At 37.8% G+C, this 20695-nt stretch overlaps 1 protein-coding gene across 1 annotated transcript in view; it reads left to right on the top strand.

Annotated features, from left to right (window-relative positions):
• Positions 1–15553, top strand: part of HCRTR2 (hypocretin receptor 2) — a 34879-nt gene extending 19326 nt beyond the window's left edge. The window contains exons 4-8 of the mRNA XM_040598955.1: positions 5286–5401; positions 10433–10653; positions 12042–12163; positions 13214–13414; positions 15070–15553. Coding sequence (XP_040454889.1) covers positions 5286–5401; positions 10433–10653; positions 12042–12163; positions 13214–13414; positions 15070–15263 — 854 coding nt within the window. The 3' untranslated portion in view covers positions 15264–15553. The remainder of the gene's footprint in view (positions 1–5285; positions 5402–10432; positions 10654–12041; positions 12164–13213; positions 13415–15069) is intronic.
• Positions 15554–20695: the final 5142 nt, after the last annotated feature.

The raw sequence follows: 20695 nt of genomic DNA, 5'->3' as shown, positions 1-20695 counted from the left end.
GTGGCTTCAGAAATGAAGTGCAAACACTCCAAAATTATTATTAATTTTTTTAATTTATATTGAGCATTAAATGAAAATAATTTTACGTTAAAAATGCGTTAGTTTTAAAAATACGTTAGTTTTCTGAAATGGGATGCTTTTCATTTCACTGAAAGATAACAATCCTATTTTTATCCTACTGCCTTTCTAATGAATTATTCTTGTAATGATAATGCACCATCATTGGTAGTTATTCTGCTGGTGCCTTTCAGCTATCCATAAAAAATAATCCTCTCCACTTTTTAATAATAGCTTATCATAGCAACTTGACAGAAGAACCTTTCTTTGTGTTAAGTTACAAGCAGATTGCTCAAATCATGGAATTACTTTGCAAATGTAGAATTAACCATATATTATCAATGAGGATAAAATATAATAGAGAGGGAAAGAGATACATCTTAACAACCCTTTCAGACTATGGAGAACAGAATGTCATTAGCTACAGTTTCCATTCAATTGAAAGTGTCTAAGGACATCGAGTTGGGCCAAAGCATAGAAAACGCAGTTTTTCTACTGAAATCACAAAGGCCCCCAAAAAGAAGAACAAAAGGACATGGATAACAGGGCAACAGTTTGAAAAGACTGGTGAGCCTTGAGGCCAGAAAGAGTAAAGAGCTAATGTTCTCAAAGAAAGTAGTTGCATTTTTGTTGGATTTTGTTTTCCCTTTTTTGACTAGGGGAATATTGAAAACTAGTCAAAGAAAACTAACGGCGAGGAGGTTGAAGGAGAAAGAAATTCATTATCCTATGAAAACTGTATTTGCAAAGAGAAAGTGGAGGTGTAGATATTGCACACTCTCAAGAGACCAAGAGTGAATCCTATAGGAGAGTCAGTTTTAGAGGAAAGCGTTTATATTTGGGTGTTTACTCTTTTGTTTAGAACTGTATATAATTTATGCTGTCTAAAATTAGGGTATATCTAATGAATTCTTTGCACAGCATCGTGTACACTGTAGATCCCAAGGATGTTAAACTGTGAATTGTTAAGGCTGGGACTGCAAAAAAGGGGTGCTAAATGATACTTTCCAAAGTGTTTTGGAAGTCTGTTGTAATTTTGGGAACTCAGGGTCACTGAAACATGAGGTGCAATGGAGGACTGATGGTAAGCCATGTCCAGGAAAATGTCAGGGATGCCAAAGCAGGAGACAGCACTGTACCCTACCCAGACTTAGGTCCAGCTGCTGAAAACCATACACGTCTGGCAAGTGTCTGTAAGGAAGGTCTGATCAGCACTGTGACACTTGGGGTCCTTAATGGTGAACAAATAGTGGCCACCCTTACTGGTAAGATTTCAAGCATGCTGCTGGAGAGCTGCCAATGACTGCAAATGGAGCTCAATTTCTTTTTAATTGCTTCTGGCATTCTTGAATATAAAATTCATTGCCAACTCTAGGCTGAGGGTTTTTCATTTCGAGTACTGTCTAATAACAATATTTTATTTGGGAATGCAGAAGGCTCCAACATGTGACCTGTGCAGACTCACTTAAGGAGCCAGTGTTGGCCACAGTTCCATAATAGTCTGTAATTGCTATGAGCTGAATTTGATGATAAAGTGCCAAAATAAAAGAAACATATATTAAAATGAGTTCACCATGTGTCCAAGTCAGCTAAATGCATTTTCTTAGAGCTGTTTGCAGAACGAGTGTTAGCCAAAGTGCATTAGCCAACCCCTTTGGAAATGATAAAAAGAATATGGAGATAATCCTTTCCCAAAACTGCATGGTTGAATGGAAACAAAGGGAAGAGTTTGTGTTCCATTTCCTCTTAGACTACTCATAAAATAATACAAAACCATATTGTCTTAATTCTGGGAAACAAATAGCTGGAAATTGCATTATTACAGGAAGGTTTATACATCCTGTTTATCCAAGTGTCCAGAATTTAAGGAAAAACTTGTGGGACTTTTTAATGCAGAAAGAAGTAATAATATTGCTAATACTAAAATTATGCTTGATGCTATCATAAATTGATAAGCATAATATATCAGCTTTGAAAATGTAATTTTAGTATTGGATAACTATAAATACTCTGACACAGGAACATAGTTTGGAAAGGACTGTGTTGTGTGGTCAAATTTTCTCTGCTATGGGCATCCACTTCCCTAACATCCCTATTTATTAAGCTTTATTCTAAAGTATACTCTTATATCTGCATTGCTGCTTCATGTTAGTAACTCCAAAACCTCACAGGTATCTTCCCGAGACTAGACAACCTGGGAACTCTCTACTAAGGCTCAACAAACTTGATAGTCTTGTTGTTTTTCCCTATTCTTAGGGAAGCTGTCAAAAGTACCAATTTCATTATGCACCTATGGCTTAAGGGAATTTTTCATTTGCTAGATATATCAAAACCTTTTGAGTCTGGGTTGTTTTCAGTTTGTATGTATATGTATACATGTATGTATATATGTATTTACACAAATGTAGTAAAATTCTGGCAAAAATCCAGAAGCTGAAGTTTCAGTCTTCTACCTCCTTGCTTCATTGAACAACTGTCCAGGACTGGAAAACAATGCTGAGAAGGAAGCTTTAGAAAAATTTAAAATAGCCCTGCAGCAGACAGAAGGGGGCTTGTTTTAGCATAGTGATCCTCTATCAGGTGGAGTTATCATACGGTATGACTGGTGCTGAGTAGGAGCATGGGTCTCACTCCAGTCCAATCCCCATGACCACCTGCTCGCTTTTCATCCCTTCTCTCTTTTCTGTAAAATAGCTGCCAGTGATGTGAGAATCATTAATTTCTTCTTAAGGGGATTGTTACTCTAGCTAAGAACGATCTCTGCCTATTCTGAAGTCCATTATGTGACCATTGAAGGCAAAGACACTTTTCTCCTCTTCTGCTTGGCAGTAAGAGGTCCAGCAGTCCCAGCCAGGCAGGTGATATATCATCAGGACCATAGACTGACTGATTTTCTCATTCAAGGAGCCTGGAACTCACTTGATAAATGAATGGTATCCCAAACCAGCCCTTCCTCCTTCTTGCTGCTGTGATTGTCAAACAACTTTAAAGCTTTTTTTTGGCTTGAGAAGCTAAACAGAGTCATGCTTCTTAGGGAAACGTTCTACAAAGGGCTTTGCCCTGGGTGGAGGAAGGGTAGGTTTCCTTTGATGTTTAGCAGCTGGCACTTTCCAGGTGGCTAAACTTCAAAGACAAGTGTTAGGATCTTCCTCCAACTTGGTCCATCAGTTCTTTGTAGATAGCTAGGCTCATTTAATGTTTCACTTTACTTGGAATGCTAATTTGGAAGCCATAAACTCCAGATGGCCTTTTAAATATGTACCGTCCTTCTACCTGAAAGGGGCCTGGTTGCCTGCAGAGTGTTGATGGGGCAGGTGGCACCTCCTTCTGAGCAGAAAGAATGTACTTTCAGCTGTGACCTCCTGTGATCCCAGTAAGTCACGTTACTCCAGTTTCTCCCTAATTTCTCCACCTATGAAGCATGCATGTTATTATTCCTGTGTTTGACAGGACTGCTGTGAGGCTGCATTTTCTGGAATGCAAAACCAAGTTTGAGATCATCAGTCAATACACAAACCCAGGTTATAAATTATGAAAGACCTGCTCCAAATGGTCTGCCTCCCCCAGGGGCATTGACAGGATCTAGTAGCTGCGGCTGCTAGTTAAGAGTTGGTAAGCTGGTTTTGCTACAGGATGTTAGAGCAAGTAAGGAGGCAAATGCTGCTTATCTGAATTTTTTTGAACCTTGATCCATCAGAGCTGTCAAATGTCAATGGCAATGTCTCTGTTACCTTCGCTAGCAACAAACATGGGCTGGATTTTGCTATAAGAAGTTTCTCTTTCCCTGGTACTGAAGTTTTTCTAGCTGGTGAACCAGATGACACTATCAGGCCCAACACTGAGCATGATATGACTTGAGAGTGGGTTCGAGGGTGAGCCTGGAGCTGATGAGATGGTGTACTCTTCCCTGCTAAGAGAGTTATGGTCCAAGTCTTTGTATGTCCTTGTCTCATCAAACTCTCAGGGATTCTCCTGGTGTGCAAAGGGACTTCTTGTTTGATAAGGTCCACAATCTTAGTCACTTTGAGGCAGAAAATAGGTTTGACTTACCAATGTTTTGATCTCATGCAAATCCTTTTGCCTTTTTTTTTTTTTTTTTTTTTTTTTTTTTAATTAGAACTACAGTCAATACAGTTTCAGTTTCGGATCTTACCATCCTGAAACATTCGAAATTCTGGAAATTACCATAAACATTTCTTCTTTACTCAAGCCAAAATGCAATACTTAGGTTTACTATGCAGTAGAACTGCTCATGGGGTGCACAGTTTCTCCTCTGCTATGTATTGTCACTCTCCTTAATGTGAATTCCTTTTCTGAGGTCATCCATAAATGTTGTCATTAATACAAACATTGGGTAATATCAAACTAAATTTGATGTAACAAAAGTGAAAGCAAGTTTTTCAGAAACCCACTGTGCATTCTGCTAAAATCTAATAATGAAGCTTATGAGGTAACATTCTTAAAACACTATACACTCACAACACTTGTAAGATGTTTGTCTCTAAGCAAATAACATTCATAAGTTGTCTTTTGAAAAGAGATACACAGGAAACTAGGATACAGTAGTAGCAAAGTCATTATTGTTAAAGCTGAGTCAAAAATAATTTTGGAAATTTCCTAAGTTTAGAGCACTTGACCAAATTAATTCTATTTTTAAAAATGTAATCATAATAATAAATCACTGAGTCTTATCATGTTTATTCTGCCCGCAAAAAGTGATGTAAGAAAGGTCTGTCTCTCTGTCCATCAGCATCCTGTGTGCTGTAGTCTACATCCTGTTTATAGGTGAGAGACTGCAGTTTACTCAGGGGTACATAGTAATCTTTGCAGATTTAAAACTGAAGACAGTTACACAACCTGTTAAATACAACAAAGATGGCCTAGGTTAGATAATTAGTCAGCTATTGTTAGGTAATGGAATTTTCTATCTTTCACTGATTTCATAAAAAGCAAAAATTCTTAAGGCTTCATACCTAAAGTAATAATGTGATATGAAAGCAATACTGTGATAGAGGAGATGCTCGAGATAAAAGCATGTTTATAATAGATACAGAATTTATATTGAAGTTATTAAAAAAACAATTCTGACCATAATATTATTGGAGATATCTTCCATTAGAACCTATTATGTTTGAAAAACATGCATACCTTTATGAATAATTTAGCTTAAAGTGATTTTGATGTATGTATATTTAAATGCTCTTTTCTTATTTGAATTATCTTTCCAGCTGAGGTATACCCCAAAATATATCACACGTGCTTTTTTCTGGTAACATACATGGCACCACTGTGTCTTATGGTGTTGGCCTATTTGCAAATATTTCGAAAGCTGTGGTGTCGCCAGGTAAGTCACTTAACACCAGCTCTGCTTGCTTTCTGTCGTGTTTATGTGCAGATTCCCATGTACAACCTTCTTCTCTGTTTGCCCATTCAGCACTGTTACCAGGTTCAGAGACACCGTTGGCTCACAGTGACCTTGGGTAGGCACTGAGATTCATTAAAAAATGAAGGCAGTCAGGCTGAATGTGAACCCCTTCTGCCTCATGTCTGCGAAGGGTTTGGAGGGGGAGAGGGCAAAAGGCAACAGAAAGATTGATTATAGGCAGAGGAAAGATCCCTCCCATTGTATCTGAAATGCTTACCAAAATGCCTTAGGTGACCTTATACCACTAAAATCTCCTGTAGCAGTCAAAAGTGGGGATTGACCTTCTACTTTTGTAAATAGTCTGTTAAATATTTTATTTTTATGTTTCATTCTATGAAGTCTCAGGTTCATAGCAGGTCCAATCTGAACAGAAGTTAGATTAGAATGTCCAGCTATCAGAACTGTGAGACTGAAATTGCCTGATGTGAAGCTGGCTGTTGCCAGTAACAACAGTTTATGTGAATTATTGACAAATAATTGGCATGATTTCACATGTGAATATCTGGTTTTTTCAAGCTTCAAGTTAAAAATACAGGGGGGAAAATACTAAACAAAAAACCCCAAGCAAGCAAGAACACAAAGAATGTTTGAATTGAAGTGGCAAAAATTATGTGAATTTTTTCAGGAATATTTTTTCCCCTCCAACATTTTGACATTGTGTCAGCCTGAGAATAGTTTCCTGGCTGTGAACACTAATCTGTCATGCATCAGTCCATGGTTCTCTCTGCTGTCGTCTGCTTTGTTCAGGATTTATCTATAGTTGTAGTTCTCTCCTACCCCCTCCCTGTCATTCTGTAAAGGACAATAAACTCATCCCATTGAAGACATTATGCAAGGTATTCCCTCTCCTGTTTTCTCAAATAGCTCTAACAGTGGCTGATATTTCCATCAAGATATCTGCATGAATCATTTCAGTTTCACCATTATGTCTGATACCATCCAAATTTGAGTTAGCCTGTCCTGACCAATAATACCAGGAGCATTTTTCATGCAGTTTAAACTGATCCATCAGAGAAATCACAAGCAGATTTTAGATTTCTAAATATACATATGTTAAAAGCAAAAATAAAATCTTATACTGAGAAAACAAGTCTCTTGCAAATAACTAAAACAGGAAAAAAACAAATCTGGTTTAAGGCATTCTCTTATCATCAACACATCCTAATACCAATTATTTTCACTTCTTATCAGATTAGATTAAACCCCATTTGCTGTTTATCTTTAAATTATTATACTTGCTTGTAATTTCTTACAAGTTTAAATAACAAGGTAGCCTGAAGGTAAAATTTAACCTTTACAATCTGAAGGGACTGCTCCCCAGAACAAAGGTTTTGCTTGGTTAGTTTTGAAATTAAATTCAGTTTAATATATCTTTAAGATGCTCAGTATTGCTGAATAGTTATCTGTCCTGTAGTACCCGATGACCTTATCACCATATTGCTTCTTAACCCTCTCTTCTATACATTCTTTACAGTTTACTTGTTCTCTCAAACTCTCCATTAATTAAATGCAGAACAATTGTTCTTAACCTGCCTATAGCTTGAAAATGCTGGTTCAGATTCAGAGCAGAAGTTGGACGATTGGAAACCTATTTGTTTTATTGGGTTTTTTTTCCCACGATTGTATTAGCTGAGCTATTTCTTAACAATATTTCTTCTCTATGTACATCTTGCATGCTGACAAGGTTAGGATGATCCCTTTTTTTTTTTTTTTTTTTCAGTGGCAAAAAGACAAATAATGCTACAGGCTTAGTGCTATCAATGATGTAAAATTACAGCTGTCTCGTTTCCTAGCATAGATGATAGCACTATGTATAAGAGGTTGCACTAAGTGAAATTAAAACCACAGCATATCTATTATCAGCTGTGACTTGGCTGCAGACATCAGGCATTTTTCTAAGTGCAACAGGTGTGCCATAATCAGTCATGTAGAGCAAATGAATACAGTGCTTTAAATGTATTATTTGATAATAGCTTCAATTAAGAAATCATGCTGTTCACCAGAACTTCAGTTAATATAGTGATCCTATTGCAAGGTGCAATAAGCCTTCCAGATGTACATGACAGAAAAAACACAGCAAATGGCAGATGCCTTCTATGCCTTAAGCTTTTAATAAAGGTTCTTTTTTAAAATTGAGTGCGTTGTGCATGCAAATTTTCAGATGACTAAAGGTAAGATAGATTTACAAGCTATCCTTACCGTACTTTGTGCAATAGCCCTTAAAATTATTGATTGTGTCTTTCAAGCAGCTCTTTGAATATAAGCTTTGCAATCTTTGAACTTTGTAAAGACAAGAACAATCATGCCACAAATACAACAGATCTTGAGTAATTTATTTTAATTATTAGCGAGGAAGTAGTGACTTTGAAGGAAGGCTATGTTCTCTTGTGGATTTAAGTAGATTAAAAATTCTGAACAAATGAATAAGACCGGATGGACTTACGATAAAACTGTTGATACATAATTTGTATTATGAAGTTCCATACCTTATGCCTCAATTTACTGATGTCCAAATGCATTGACACTAAAGCCTACTCCTATCAATAACTAGGAACCCTACCGATTCTCATTTTGGCAGGTAAAATACACCCTTACAATCTTTGCAAGTTGTTATTATATTTTCCTCTGGTTATAAACCTCATGACAATAATTTGACGGGATAGAGCAAAGATACATAAGAAAATAACTGCAATGGTTAGTACCTGTTTGGACACACCTAGTGTCTTTTAGTAGATCATTGGAATTACACAGGTTCTCCACTATTATCTCTATAATTGATTCATTATTGAAAAGCAAATATGTATTATGCTGGCATGTGTATACTTGTACATACATAATCATAGAATCATTTAGGTTGGAAAAGACCTTCAATACCATCAAGTCCAACCATTAACCTAGTACTGCCAAGTCCACCACTAAACCATGTCCCTAAGTGCCACACCTACTGTTTCAGCTATGCATCTGTGGGTATAAAGCTCTTCTGTGGTTTTCTTTCCTGATAAAAGTCTTGCTGTATTATTGCATATTGGTGTAACAGTAGCAGTACAAACTCCTTAAGTTGTAGCAATTTAATACATAGTACAGTGAGACTGTACATAGTTCTACCTTTGATCACCTCTTGGTATTAAACACTGCTTAAATACCAGAAAAGACATCACACAAAGGTACAAACCATGCAGTCATGTCCAGCATTTCTGTAGAAATAACCGTCCACAATTTTGAGCCACAATAATGTGTCTCTTCATCTAAATTGCTCCTACCTACATGAAAGCTGGTCACAGATTTCTTTAAGTGAATACTTGACATAATCATGAGGGAGAGACGTGGCTGAATTTCTCTGCTTCTATCTCCAGTTCTTGCTACAATATGGTAACTCAATATGACTGAAAAGGAAGGAAAACTTCTGCTTCAAATATAGAGAACAGAACATCAAAGTACCCTTGATAAGCTAGAATCAGAATCTTAGACAGCATATTACCTCAGCAGTGTGTGGCAAAGACACATTGCGGTACTGCACCCTACGGCCAAGCAGGGTAAATCCCTTGCAGTAGGACAGACATGTCCGGGTATGAAACTGATACTGCTGATTTCAGCAGAATGAGTGGGAACTCGCAGTAGGAGTAAGTACAAGCTGGTTTGTTTTTTTTTTTTTTGCTTTAAGTCCATATGCACATTAGTAAAAAATAAATGTTATAACATAATCCTTGTTCTGCTTCATTGATTTCCTGTTCATTACAACACAACTTTGCCAAAACGTTCCAATAGTTGTAAATCAGGTTTGATGGTGCACAAAAATGCTGAATTAAGGGCTTGTCTGTGCAAAGAAGCTATTGAGAATAAAAAATAAACCAAAACCAACATAATAACTGTTCTAGAACAATTCTGAATGTGCATGCTTTTAACAGTATTCCCTTTTTAGCTTACTTTTTTTCTGAAATAAATATCCCAAAATGTCACTCTTTTCTGGTCAGTTTGTGTGGAAAAGTCCTCATTTTTTAACTGTTACAATAGACAATTTGAATTTTTAAGATACATTTAAACATGAATTATTTTACACTCATGACACTAGTCACCTCACAGATAATTGTATTACACGTGAATAAAACTATATTTCTACCCAAAAGGTTTTCACAATGTGTAACATTGAAAACATCATTAACGTCATTGTAATAAAGTTCTCTGAGAAATTCCCTGCCATCTGTAGTCTTTCACATTTGGCTGAAGGCAGGAAATAATTTTGAAGAACTGAAGCAAAATTGCTTTATTTGGCTTGGCTAATGTGAGGGCACAGGAAACAAAACCAGAGATTTTTCTTTTAATAGCATGGTGCTACATCTACCCATCGCAAGGTGTCTTTGGCTAACCTAATTCTTCCTGTGTCTTGGTACTCTTCCATGATTCCCCTCTATTTCTCACTGTATATACATTCAGTTTTGAAGAGCTTTGCAGAGACATCCATACTTCAGCTGTGTTTTCTTTAGCTGCTTCATTGTCATCTAGATTGAGTATTTGGAAGTTTTATGGCACTTAAATATGTAGGCTTTAAATTTTTGTTTTCCAATGCTGAAAAGCTGTTTAGTACTTAAAATTAACAGCATGTTAATGGGATAAACTACTCTGCCATACAACAAAACATTCAATGTGCAACTTTATAACAACATAATTGCAGCAATAGGGATGGTAAGTGTGATAGTCTGAAAACACAAGGTATGTGGGAAGTAAAGAAAACTTAAATATATCAATTATATTTGGATAAAACGCAAATTTTTTTGCAGTCCTTGAAGTGTGTCTAAAACTGGGTTTGTTTTTACAGCTACATCAGTTAATTTATTAAAAACCCCTACTTTTCCCTGCAAGCTTACATTGCGTACGTCAACATGTCTATTTTTTCTTGTTAAAGCTACCCGCAATGCTAATTTTTCAAAGTGCCCCTTATTTTGTCTTTCTTAGATCCCAGGAACTTCTTCTGTTGTTCAGAAAAAATGGAAGCCTCTGCAGTCCTCAGCACAGCCCCGAGTGCTAGGACAATCAACGAAGTCAAAGATTAGTGCTGTGGCAGCTGAAATAAAACAGATCCGTGCAAGAAGGAAAACAGCACGTATGCTGATGGTTGTCCTCCTGGTTTTTGCACTTTGCTATCTACCAATTAGCATCCTCAATGTATTGAAAAGGTAAACACTTGGTAGAGCTTTCTGTGTAAAAACAATCCTCTGTTATGAGTTTCCTGTGATTCTGGCAGATACTTCTGAAGGATAAGCTTACTTATTTCTCAACAAAGAAACTGAAAATAAGCATACAGTTGCAACAACAACAACAACAAAATCTAATTTATCCATACTACTTAAACTAAAGACCAGATTGTGGAACCCTTTTTAACAAGTTCCTCCTCATGAAAATGATCTAGCCTGTCTCCTCATTAAAACCTGTCATTTACATGGGATTACAGCTTGTTTTGTGTAAACGCATCCCTGGAAGTGCATTTACCTACAGCAGCAGCTGAAAGTTAGCAGGAGGGTGTAGTGTTGTGGTTTTGCCCCCAGGATTGTGAAATGCTGGGTTCAAACCCAACCCCTGTCACGTACAATTTCGACACCTTAGGCTAACTCTTCAGTTTGCCTACGAAGCTATGTTTTTCTTTTTTACCCTTTTCTCTCCAGTTCATTTGAGACATAATTGTGTATGCTTTTTCAGTTTTGTACAGTGCCTGACAGGCTAAGGCTTTGGTATAGTTATATCTCATGAGCCCTCTGGAGTACTGATAAATAATGACCTATTAGCAGAAGATTTGAACATCCTAAAAAATAAGCAGCCTGTTACTGGTGCTTGAGTAATGTTTTAGTTTTAAAGGAATAGGTTCACATTGGGTATGAAGGTTTAAATAAATGCCACTCAATTCTGGAGCTTTCCTGAGGCCTAGTTTGAATACTTTTAATCCTCAAGTCCTTTGGTAGGCAATGTGAGAGGAAGAAATACTTCCAGAAGACAGTTCAGGCAACCTACAATCTGAATCACAGAGGAACTGCACAGGCTGCCTCGACTACAACAGCAGAGTAGACCCATAGCTAGATTTTCACTTAAATAGCAAAATTTAGGCATAAGGAGTCTGGGAAAAGCAGATTTCTCCAGAGGGCAGAAGCTGCTACTGTGCCCTCAGCTTTGTGGCCAGCTCAGTGACTTTTCAGTTCCAAAGCCCATGTTTATTTGAGAGTGGGCCTAGAGCAGGGAACCTCAATGATGTGAATAGGTCAAAAGCAACTTTTCCCTTCTTTCCTTGGCTTATCTGACACCAGCTGACTTTGGTTACTTAGCAGAAAAGTGATGCATCTGCACCATTGCAAAGTAAAGTGCTGATTGTCTCTTTTGTGCTAAACCACCAAGACAGGAGGCTGAGGGACAGGGAGAGGACTTCATTGCCTCAAGAAAGCCAGCACTGTTGAATCAGCTTTTCTGTGATACTGCAAATAGGTCATCAGAGATAAAATTAGTCTAGAAGTCACCAAATCTTTTTACATGTTTTCTAGTTTTGCCATCTTTCAGTTTTGTTTTTCTTTTTCTGTAGGGTTTTTGGGATGTTTAATCAAGCCGATGATAGAGAAACTGTATATGCCTGGTTCACGTTCTCACACTGGCTTGTATATGCAAACAGTGCAGCCAATCCTATTATTTATAACTTCCTCAGTGGTAAGTTACAGTTACATAGAATTTAAATTTAATGTATAGTTTGAATGTAATGAGCCATAGCAAATAAGATTAATGACTGTGTAACATCAGCCCAGCTCCTCCAGTGGGAGCTAGATCCTCTTCTTGGAACAAGCTGCCTGAAGTATTACCTTTAGGCTATCTACCTACAACTAAACTAAACAGTGCCAGGGCCCGCGTCCAAGTGCTTGAATTTGACTGTCCATGCCATTAATTTGGCAGAGAATTCCCTGGCATGGCTTTGGTCTCCCTGGATATTGCCTGGGAGGCAGCACAGGCCAGGGACTGTCCCTAGTTTGCAGGTTATGTGCAGGTACTGGGGTTTGGAGGTGGTGAGTCTTTAATAGTGCTTGCATGGCTGAACTGTGCCAGCTAGGTTCAAGAGCAAAGAACCAGCCAGGATGTATAGTATAGATTTATCTTAGTTTGTATTTGTCTTATTTGGCTGTGGACTACAGAATCAGCTTCAAAACCATGAATGACAGCAAAATACAGGGAGGCAAAAGTCTATTGATCCTCACTACGTATTTCCCTGCTGCAGTTTTTTTCGGTGTATAGTGTGAGGATGATCTGAACAATTTGCTCTGAGCCCCAGAGCAGACTACTGGGTTGCCAAACACTTTAAATCTTCTTTTAAAATGTATTCAGGTTGAAATACAAGTCGGTCATGCCCTCTCATTTCACATGTCATTTAAGGCTGTGATTGCTCAATTACTTGTTTCTGTTAGATATGTTATTAATCAACAGACTTTCCGTGACATGATTTCATAAATTATTCTAGTTTGTCTGTTCTGTCTAGCCAAGGATAATTTAGGCTTCATACTACACCTCACGTATCTTCTTACAAAGGTTATATTTTTTCTCTTTCTCCAGGGTGTTGAAATTGTGATTTCCTACTTCTGCGTTAGAAGAACATCTGGGTGTTTTGGGTTAATTTTGCTTTAGATAGCTGCTTTTTTTTCTAATCTATAAAGTTGATGAAACACGGTTTCTAGTACAGTTTTTTTCATGAGTCTTTTTTGTGGTTGGCAGGGAAATTCAGAGAAGAATTTAAAGCAGCATTTTCTTGTTGCATCTTTGGCATTCGCAGTCACCATGATGAACGGCTCACCAGAGGTCGTGCCAGTACAGAGAGTCGGAAATCGTTGACCACCCAGATCAGCAATTTTGATAATGTTTCAAAACTTTCAGAACATATTGTATTGACCAACATAAACACACTTCCAGCAAATGGTACTGCATCTATTACCCACTGGTAGTATACTTGTCGCTATGTCTTTTGGTGCTGTGGAAGTAAAATTTAATTGTGCATACAACAATATCTGAATCTGAGCACAATGCAATGAGAGAAGTGTTTATAATTAAGAGCTGACTGTAGGAAAAGTAACTTACAAGAAATATCTTATAGAATATGCTACAACTTTGGTTATATATTGATGAAACAAAATTTCATCTAATTTATTTCAAGAGCTGAGTTGCAATTGGGGAAAGGGTAAGGTAATCATATTTTATATAAATATTTTCTTTGGACCCCTGCTTCCTTTAGACTCCTAAGTAAATAGAGAGCAGGTACCTGAAAGTATGAAAATTGTTTTCCCTGGAGTTGCAGTGTGTTTATAAACAGCTGTATTCTACTCAGAGCTAATTCTCTGAAGTTGTGATATATTTAATAACAATTATTATAACCAAAATTGGGTGTACAGGTTGAACTACCTGAACATCCTTGACAATTTCGAATCATTTGCTTACCACACATTCTGGTGTGAGTTGGCCTGATCAGATAAGAAATTCACATTAATTTATTTTCTCATATTTTCTGTTCTTTTTCATGTTGGGTGGGTGTTGTATGTATTCAGGAACAGCTGGGAAGCTACTTTTGATTTTTCTGCAGTACAGGTTGATAAACAATTGAACACAGTCTGAAATGAAAAGCAGAAGTTCAAACTTTCCCAGTTCTGGGTAAACAGCGAAATGATTGTGCAGTTCCCTAGCTTTGTGAATAGGTAAAAAATGGCCTAATTTTTTTTTTTCTATTTCTTATTACATTATCTGTAATATCCCAGAAGGACTTTACAAGACACTGCAAGTACAGGATTCATCCCTCCTTTCCTAGGGATGTGACTTTTTTGTTGTCCAGAAGCTCCCCCAGACACTCTAGGTTAGGACTATACAAGCTGTATATTGATAACAGAGAAATTGGTATCTCCAAGAAGAGCTAATGTGTTCCTAAAATACATATCTAAAAATAATTAAATTAATTACCTCTGAAGAAGTCTGTTCTTTTCACTTGCTATAGAAAGAATGTTTAGGGGTTTGTTGTCCTGCATTCAGCTTGCTCTTCTCCAGTAGTGTTGCCATTCCTATATGTATGGCATAAGCAAGGTTACAGCCATGAAACACAGATGACACTGTGGCTGTAGATTATGTTTTACTCTACATCTATTATTTGTCATAATTCTCTTCTCCCTGCTGTCCTGTGCTCATGGCAGAGAGGTTGGACTAGATGATCTTTAAAGTTCCCTTCCAACCCAAACTATTCTGATTCTATGATTGACTGGCTTGTACACAGGAAGCTGTAGTGCTCTGCTGGTCACAGTGGCATCTGGATAAGGAACCACAGGGCAATTTACAAAATAATAATAAGTAATGGAACACATTAAAAATGTTTAAAAGTAAGAAAACTGAGGTTTGTGCATCAGAAATCTGCTTAGACTTAAGTCAAGAAGTCTTAGTTTGACATTTAGAAGTGCAATTAGTAACATTTTCTGGCAGCCCATTTTGTTAATAGATCATTACCTGCATAGTGTTCAGAGAGTGACAATCACAGGGTGAGCCAGTCAGCTACCTGATACAAACAGTAAAATAATCTTAAAAACTCTATCTTACAGGTATCCCAGCTACACTCAGCCCATTGAAATCAGTGGAACTGCATCTCCACATACCAGGGATGAACATGACTTCAAATTTAGATGAAGCCATGAGGATTTCTGCAGAAGGCACTGGCAACACAGAGAATGCAGACTGGGACAAATTTGTCCCTAGTATAACAAAACTTACCTCGATGGAGTTACAGCAAGGATGACTTTGGCTCAGTACATGTAAGGCCACCAGAGAATGGCACATGCTTTTAGCTGTTTTACAGACCACAGCAACGGGACAAAGGGATTCCTTCAAAACAACTGCCTCTCCTATTTCTTCTCAGTCTTTACAGAAACCTACTTACCTCAGTATGAGCTAAAGAACATGTCTTTACAAGTCTTTTTAAAGACTGGATTGTATCATACTTTGTATATACTGTAGATATTTATTTTTATATATTTTAGATGCTGTGGAATGTTCTAAAATGTATCATATAAAGAACTCTAAGTATTTCAAAGAAGTCTCAAACATCATTTATTTATATCCCGTTTCTATGAATCAGTGACTTATTTACAAGGAATGCTTATGCACTAGTGATATTCTGGAATTACTTTGCACTTCTTTTTCTGCTAATTCACTTGTAGTAAATTCTACGTTCATTGTGGAACTTTCACTTCAGATTGATGTGGGGAGATTCCACATTACTTTTCTAAGCACAGACATGCTTCTAAGATGTGAATCCAAAGTGCTGCAAATCACTCATGTTTTCATAAGACTACACTAAACAGCCAATTATTTTTTTTCTTCAAACTCGAGTGCCTAAAAAATAACTACTTAAATAAAACTTATGTGATGCTCAAAGGTGCTATAAGCTCAAAATTCCTACTCAGGCCAATAGGAATAACAAATGTCAGCACCCCTGAAGAACAGAACATTTTAACTTTGGTAGCTCATTTTAGTCCATAATGTCTGCAAGTGTTGCTCTAGAAGATCTCTAAGGGTTTTTAAAAGATAAAACATTGGTTATCTTTCTTGCTTTCAAGATTTTTCTCTCAGCTGCCATTTAATACTAATGATACAAACAGTAAACTGATTTATATGCCAAGAAAATGTTGACTTTTCAATGATTAAAATACAGTGTTTCTCTCTGGGAATTATAGAGATGATATCTCACTGGACCAGTAGATCAAGTAATCATTTATCCATTTTCCATTCATGGGATAAGCTCCATGGCCTGGAGCTTCCTACCATGCATTTTAAATTTTCTTCTTAAAGAATGAACATGGTGCATCACTGGAAACTTAGTCTATTAGGGGAATGTGGCCTGTTGGTTAGAAAGCGGCTAGTCTAGAAGAACCTGAGCTACACACTCCCTGGGGCACTATTCTTGCATTTCAGTTCAGATTTTTCAAAAGGAAAGGTAAGATGGGCAGGAGGACTTGTTTTTCAGTAAAAATCATTTGACGTAGAAAGAAGACAGTCTCAAACATTCAAATATTTCTGAAAAGCCAATTATTCATAGACAAAGTGTTATTTGCTTACCTTATGTAAATATTTTTTCTAGGTTTTACTTTGACCCAATGTCATGTGATGTACTATCACGACAGCTATAGTTTTATGAAGTGCTTAATCACTTTATGCTTTAGCCTCCCCCAACAGCTGTTTTACTTGACATTGTTGCAATTACTTCTAGTTTACACTGGTGTAAAGTGAGAGGAAAAAAATGCATTTGTTTGTATATTAAAGTTTTCCAATAAAAGATAAAAAAGAGTATATTCTTTTTTTGTTAAAAGAAAAATAAAAAGAAGTACCTAAATGAAAACAATGTTTAAACATCAAATGAAAACATAGGAATTCCTATATTCCTATTTGTAAGCTTAATTTTTGAGTATAGCTATTATGTCATTGTTATTTCAAGAAATTATCTTTGTCTCTTCTAAGAAAAGAAAACCCAGATAACTGTGGAAATTACAGCAGGATTTGATTACATAGATATTGCAATTCCTTTACCATTGGAAGGCTATTTTTGCTCTTCAGCCACAGGAAATGTAGTATACTTAAATGGTGTGGAACAAGATATAATTTTTCTATAACATTTGAAATTATTGGACAACCAGCTAGTGAGTTATGATATTACAGAGATGGGAGAATGGAATACAAAAAGTCTTTTATTTTTTTTTTCTGTTCATGTAAGTAAATTAGAAGTCAAAAAGTTAAAAACTAGTAATCTAGTTTCAAATTAATTCTCAGTGGTCATTTAATTGTGCCATAAAATGTTGCCTCAACCCACTGATGAAAAATGTCAATTATGTCAAAATTTTGCAAACCTGTACTTTCATTTCAGGAATGTAAATATCAAGAAATTTCCTTGGAGAGCAAGAATGTAGAAAGTAAATAGTTATCTAAGAAAACTTTGTCAGTATAAAAGGGGAATATGTATACTTTTCAAACATAACAGGCCACAATTAATGTGTAAAACTTGCCAAGATCCCTGTGAGGAGAACTGGAAGGGAAAGGGCACAGTATTTCTGACTTGGGCCAGCTAACTAGGAGCTAAAATAGTAATGTTAGTGATGCTCGTTGAAAAACTGTAAGCAGCATCTTTCCAATGAGGGGTTAAATACCACCTGCCAACACAAATTGTCTTTTTGCTTCTACCTTAATGCCTGTGGGATAAATTGTGTTAGTTAATCTGAGGTCGGAACACCGCTAAATGTCATCGGCCATTTTTGGCTTCTGCAGGTCTTCTGTGACATAGTTAGAAATGGAGCTCCTGGCCTTAATTTTCTCTTTGTAAGAGAAAACTTCTGTTTTGTTCTCTTTGTTCTCTTTTCTTATTTTCACTTAGATCTCCAAAATTAAATTATTCCAATGTTTCTAGGAATAACTTTAACTTAAGAGTACTTTTTGTGTGGAGAATATAAATAAAAGATGAGACATTCATTGACAAATGATTCTGAGTTTTTCTGTAGCCGGATTTTTGTTCAGTAAATAGCATATCTTTCAGACACAAATGATATGATCAGAGCTTATCTAAGATATAAAATTCTAAAGATAGAAAGTGTTAACTAATTCTTGATAGAGAATATGGTTATCAAGCTAAAGATTCAGCTATTTTAATAAAAAGATTTTTCATTCAAAAATTTGTTTTTTTGATATAAATATTTTTGATGCAAACATTCATATATATTTATTCTGGTAGCTTTACAAAATTTGAGAAATATCTAGACATATTCTTCTTTAGCTCAGATATGTTTTTAGGCACCATACCATCAGAAAAACTTCATAAGCATTTAAAAACCTGTTGATGACCTGTGTAAAGTAGTGGTGGGGTTTTTGTCAGTTCTAAGACCTTTTACTCCAGAAAGATCCAAGTATTTGGATACATTCAAAATATTATCCAGCTGGATTTATTTTTTAATGAAAATAATCACTGGCACTTTTCAGTAAAGATAAACCCAATAGTTAGTAGTGATTATTCATTGGGACAGAAATGGCTGTGAGAAGACAGGCAAAGGTTTTAAGAGCAATACGGAATTTAATGCCTTTTGCATGTGGCAGAAATTAAAGCATCTTAAGGAAACTTCTGGGTTTCTTATCCATCAAAAAAGGTCAGGTGAGGAATGAGCATTTCTTATCCATTGTATAAGTATTGAAAATTATCTGAAAGCTGAGCTTTAACTGGGTTTTGTTACCTGTAGCTGTTCTGGTATTCTAATATTTCCATTAACAACTCAGGAGCACTGGAAATGGAGTTTGCACGCCATTGTTTCTGGTTGATCATAGCATCATAAGACATAGAGTTTAAATCACAACATATTTGTTCCTGCAGATAGAAATTGTTGTGCCACCATCATTCTGGTACTTAGTCTCTCAACATATTTCACAGTCTTGGAGTTCTGGTATCCTGACCTCTTTCTCCTTTCCTGTTGTCACTGTAGTGATAAGCTTGTGCCCTGGCAGTCATAATGACTGCAAGGTAACTTCTCCCCCTCTCTACCTCCAAAAAGGCGATTTTTTTCCCTTTTCTTCTGGATTGCATAGAGGGCACCATCTCATTCTCTGATATTAGCAAAATGGATGCATGTCATTAACCTGGAGACTGCTTTATAGGAAGGAGTACGCTACACATTAGCTTGTCTCAGCCCTCGCTGCAAAATGTATCACAACCTAATGCTGCATGTTACAATGGATTAATGCCAAGGCAATTTTAGCCTTCCAACCTAAAATTTTCTCTTTAGCTAAAATTATATTAATCTGTCAGGCTGTTGCTTTCACCTGACAATAAGGTTTTTCTCTGACTGTTGGATATATTGGATGAAATAGTATTCTATTTTTATTGAACACACTTTCAAAAAAAAGAAAAAATGTTACAAGTATTTATCAATGTTGGCATTAAGACTTTAAATAATGCAATAAATTAACTAAGTTAAAACCTGGGTTTAAAAAAATAAGAAATTATACGCAGGATTGAATTTTTCTGAGCTAAACAAAAAATAAGCAAAATCTGGACTTGGCTTGAGTTTTGCTTTGCCAATAGGGACAAATTTCACCCACTGTATCTCTTATCTCTGCTAGCTGTGCTGGAAGTTTTGTTATCTTTTTGTTTGAAGTATTCAATGATCAATTCCAATGAAAAATGTCCTGTATGTGATATGAAATTTGAGAAAACAAGATTCACAAGTAGCATGGAGAAATCAATAGGGATCTGTTGTTTCCTCCTCCTTCCAGTGCAAAAACAAAGAGGATCCAGTGAAGCCAGCAGATGTATCATTGTATGCTTGAGGGTTGATTTATTTTTTCTTAAGTACCCAAGTCAGATGCTGGTTTTTGTATGCCGAATTGGTTTTTGATGTATTTTAGTACAACTTCTGAAGTCAGATCCATAGTGAAGTATGGGTCTAGACTATGAAGTAGTTATCTGTTCCTCTGGTCTGTGGTCCAACGTGCTGCATAGCTCCTCTCTCTCCTTAACAGATCATGATCCTGTTCCACATCTGAGACGAAACAAAGTTCACTACAAAAACGCATTGAAAAGTGCATTCGGAGGATGATCAGACATAACAAGAGGCATTTTCTGGGGAGGCAACAGGCAGCCGCCAAAGACCTGCTCCGTTAGTTTCTGTGGAAGCCAGGCGGGAACCGAAGGCAGAAGGAGCGCCAGACCCCCGGGAAATGCCCGAGAACCGGGTCCCCTCTGGGCGCCGGCGGCTGTGGCCACGGCTTGGCTGCTCCTGCGGCAAGCGGGGCGAGGCAAGCGCGGGGGTGACGGGGGCAGCGAGGGCGGCTGGCGGGGTGGGGGCAGCTTCACCCATCGCTCCTAGCCGAAGGCGGTGGGCAGGCAGAGGGGCAGTACCTACCTCGGGGGTGGCGGGACTGGGTCCGCAGCGCGGCCGGGGGCCGGGGGGCGCCGGGGGGGGGGGGGCGGGGGGGGGGGGGGGCGGGCGGGGCCGGGGGGGGGGGGGCCGGGGGGGGGGGGGGGCCGGGGGGGGCCGGGGGGGCAGGGGCCGGGGGTCCGGTGGTCCGGGGGACTGGAGGGCCGGGGTCCGGGGGTCCGGGGGTTTGGGGGGGCGGGGTCCGGGGGGGGCCGGGGGGCCGGGGGGCCGGGGGTGGGCCGGGGTCCGAGGGGCCGGCCGGGCGGGGCGCTGTCCCCGC

This window comes from Falco naumanni, chromosome 6 (genome assembly GCF_017639655.2).
Source record: "Falco naumanni isolate bFalNau1 chromosome 6, bFalNau1.pat, whole genome shotgun sequence".
NCBI lineage: Eukaryota > Metazoa > Chordata > Aves > Falconiformes > Falconidae > Falco > Falco naumanni.
This window is presented reverse-complemented; position numbering and strand designations above follow the sequence as displayed.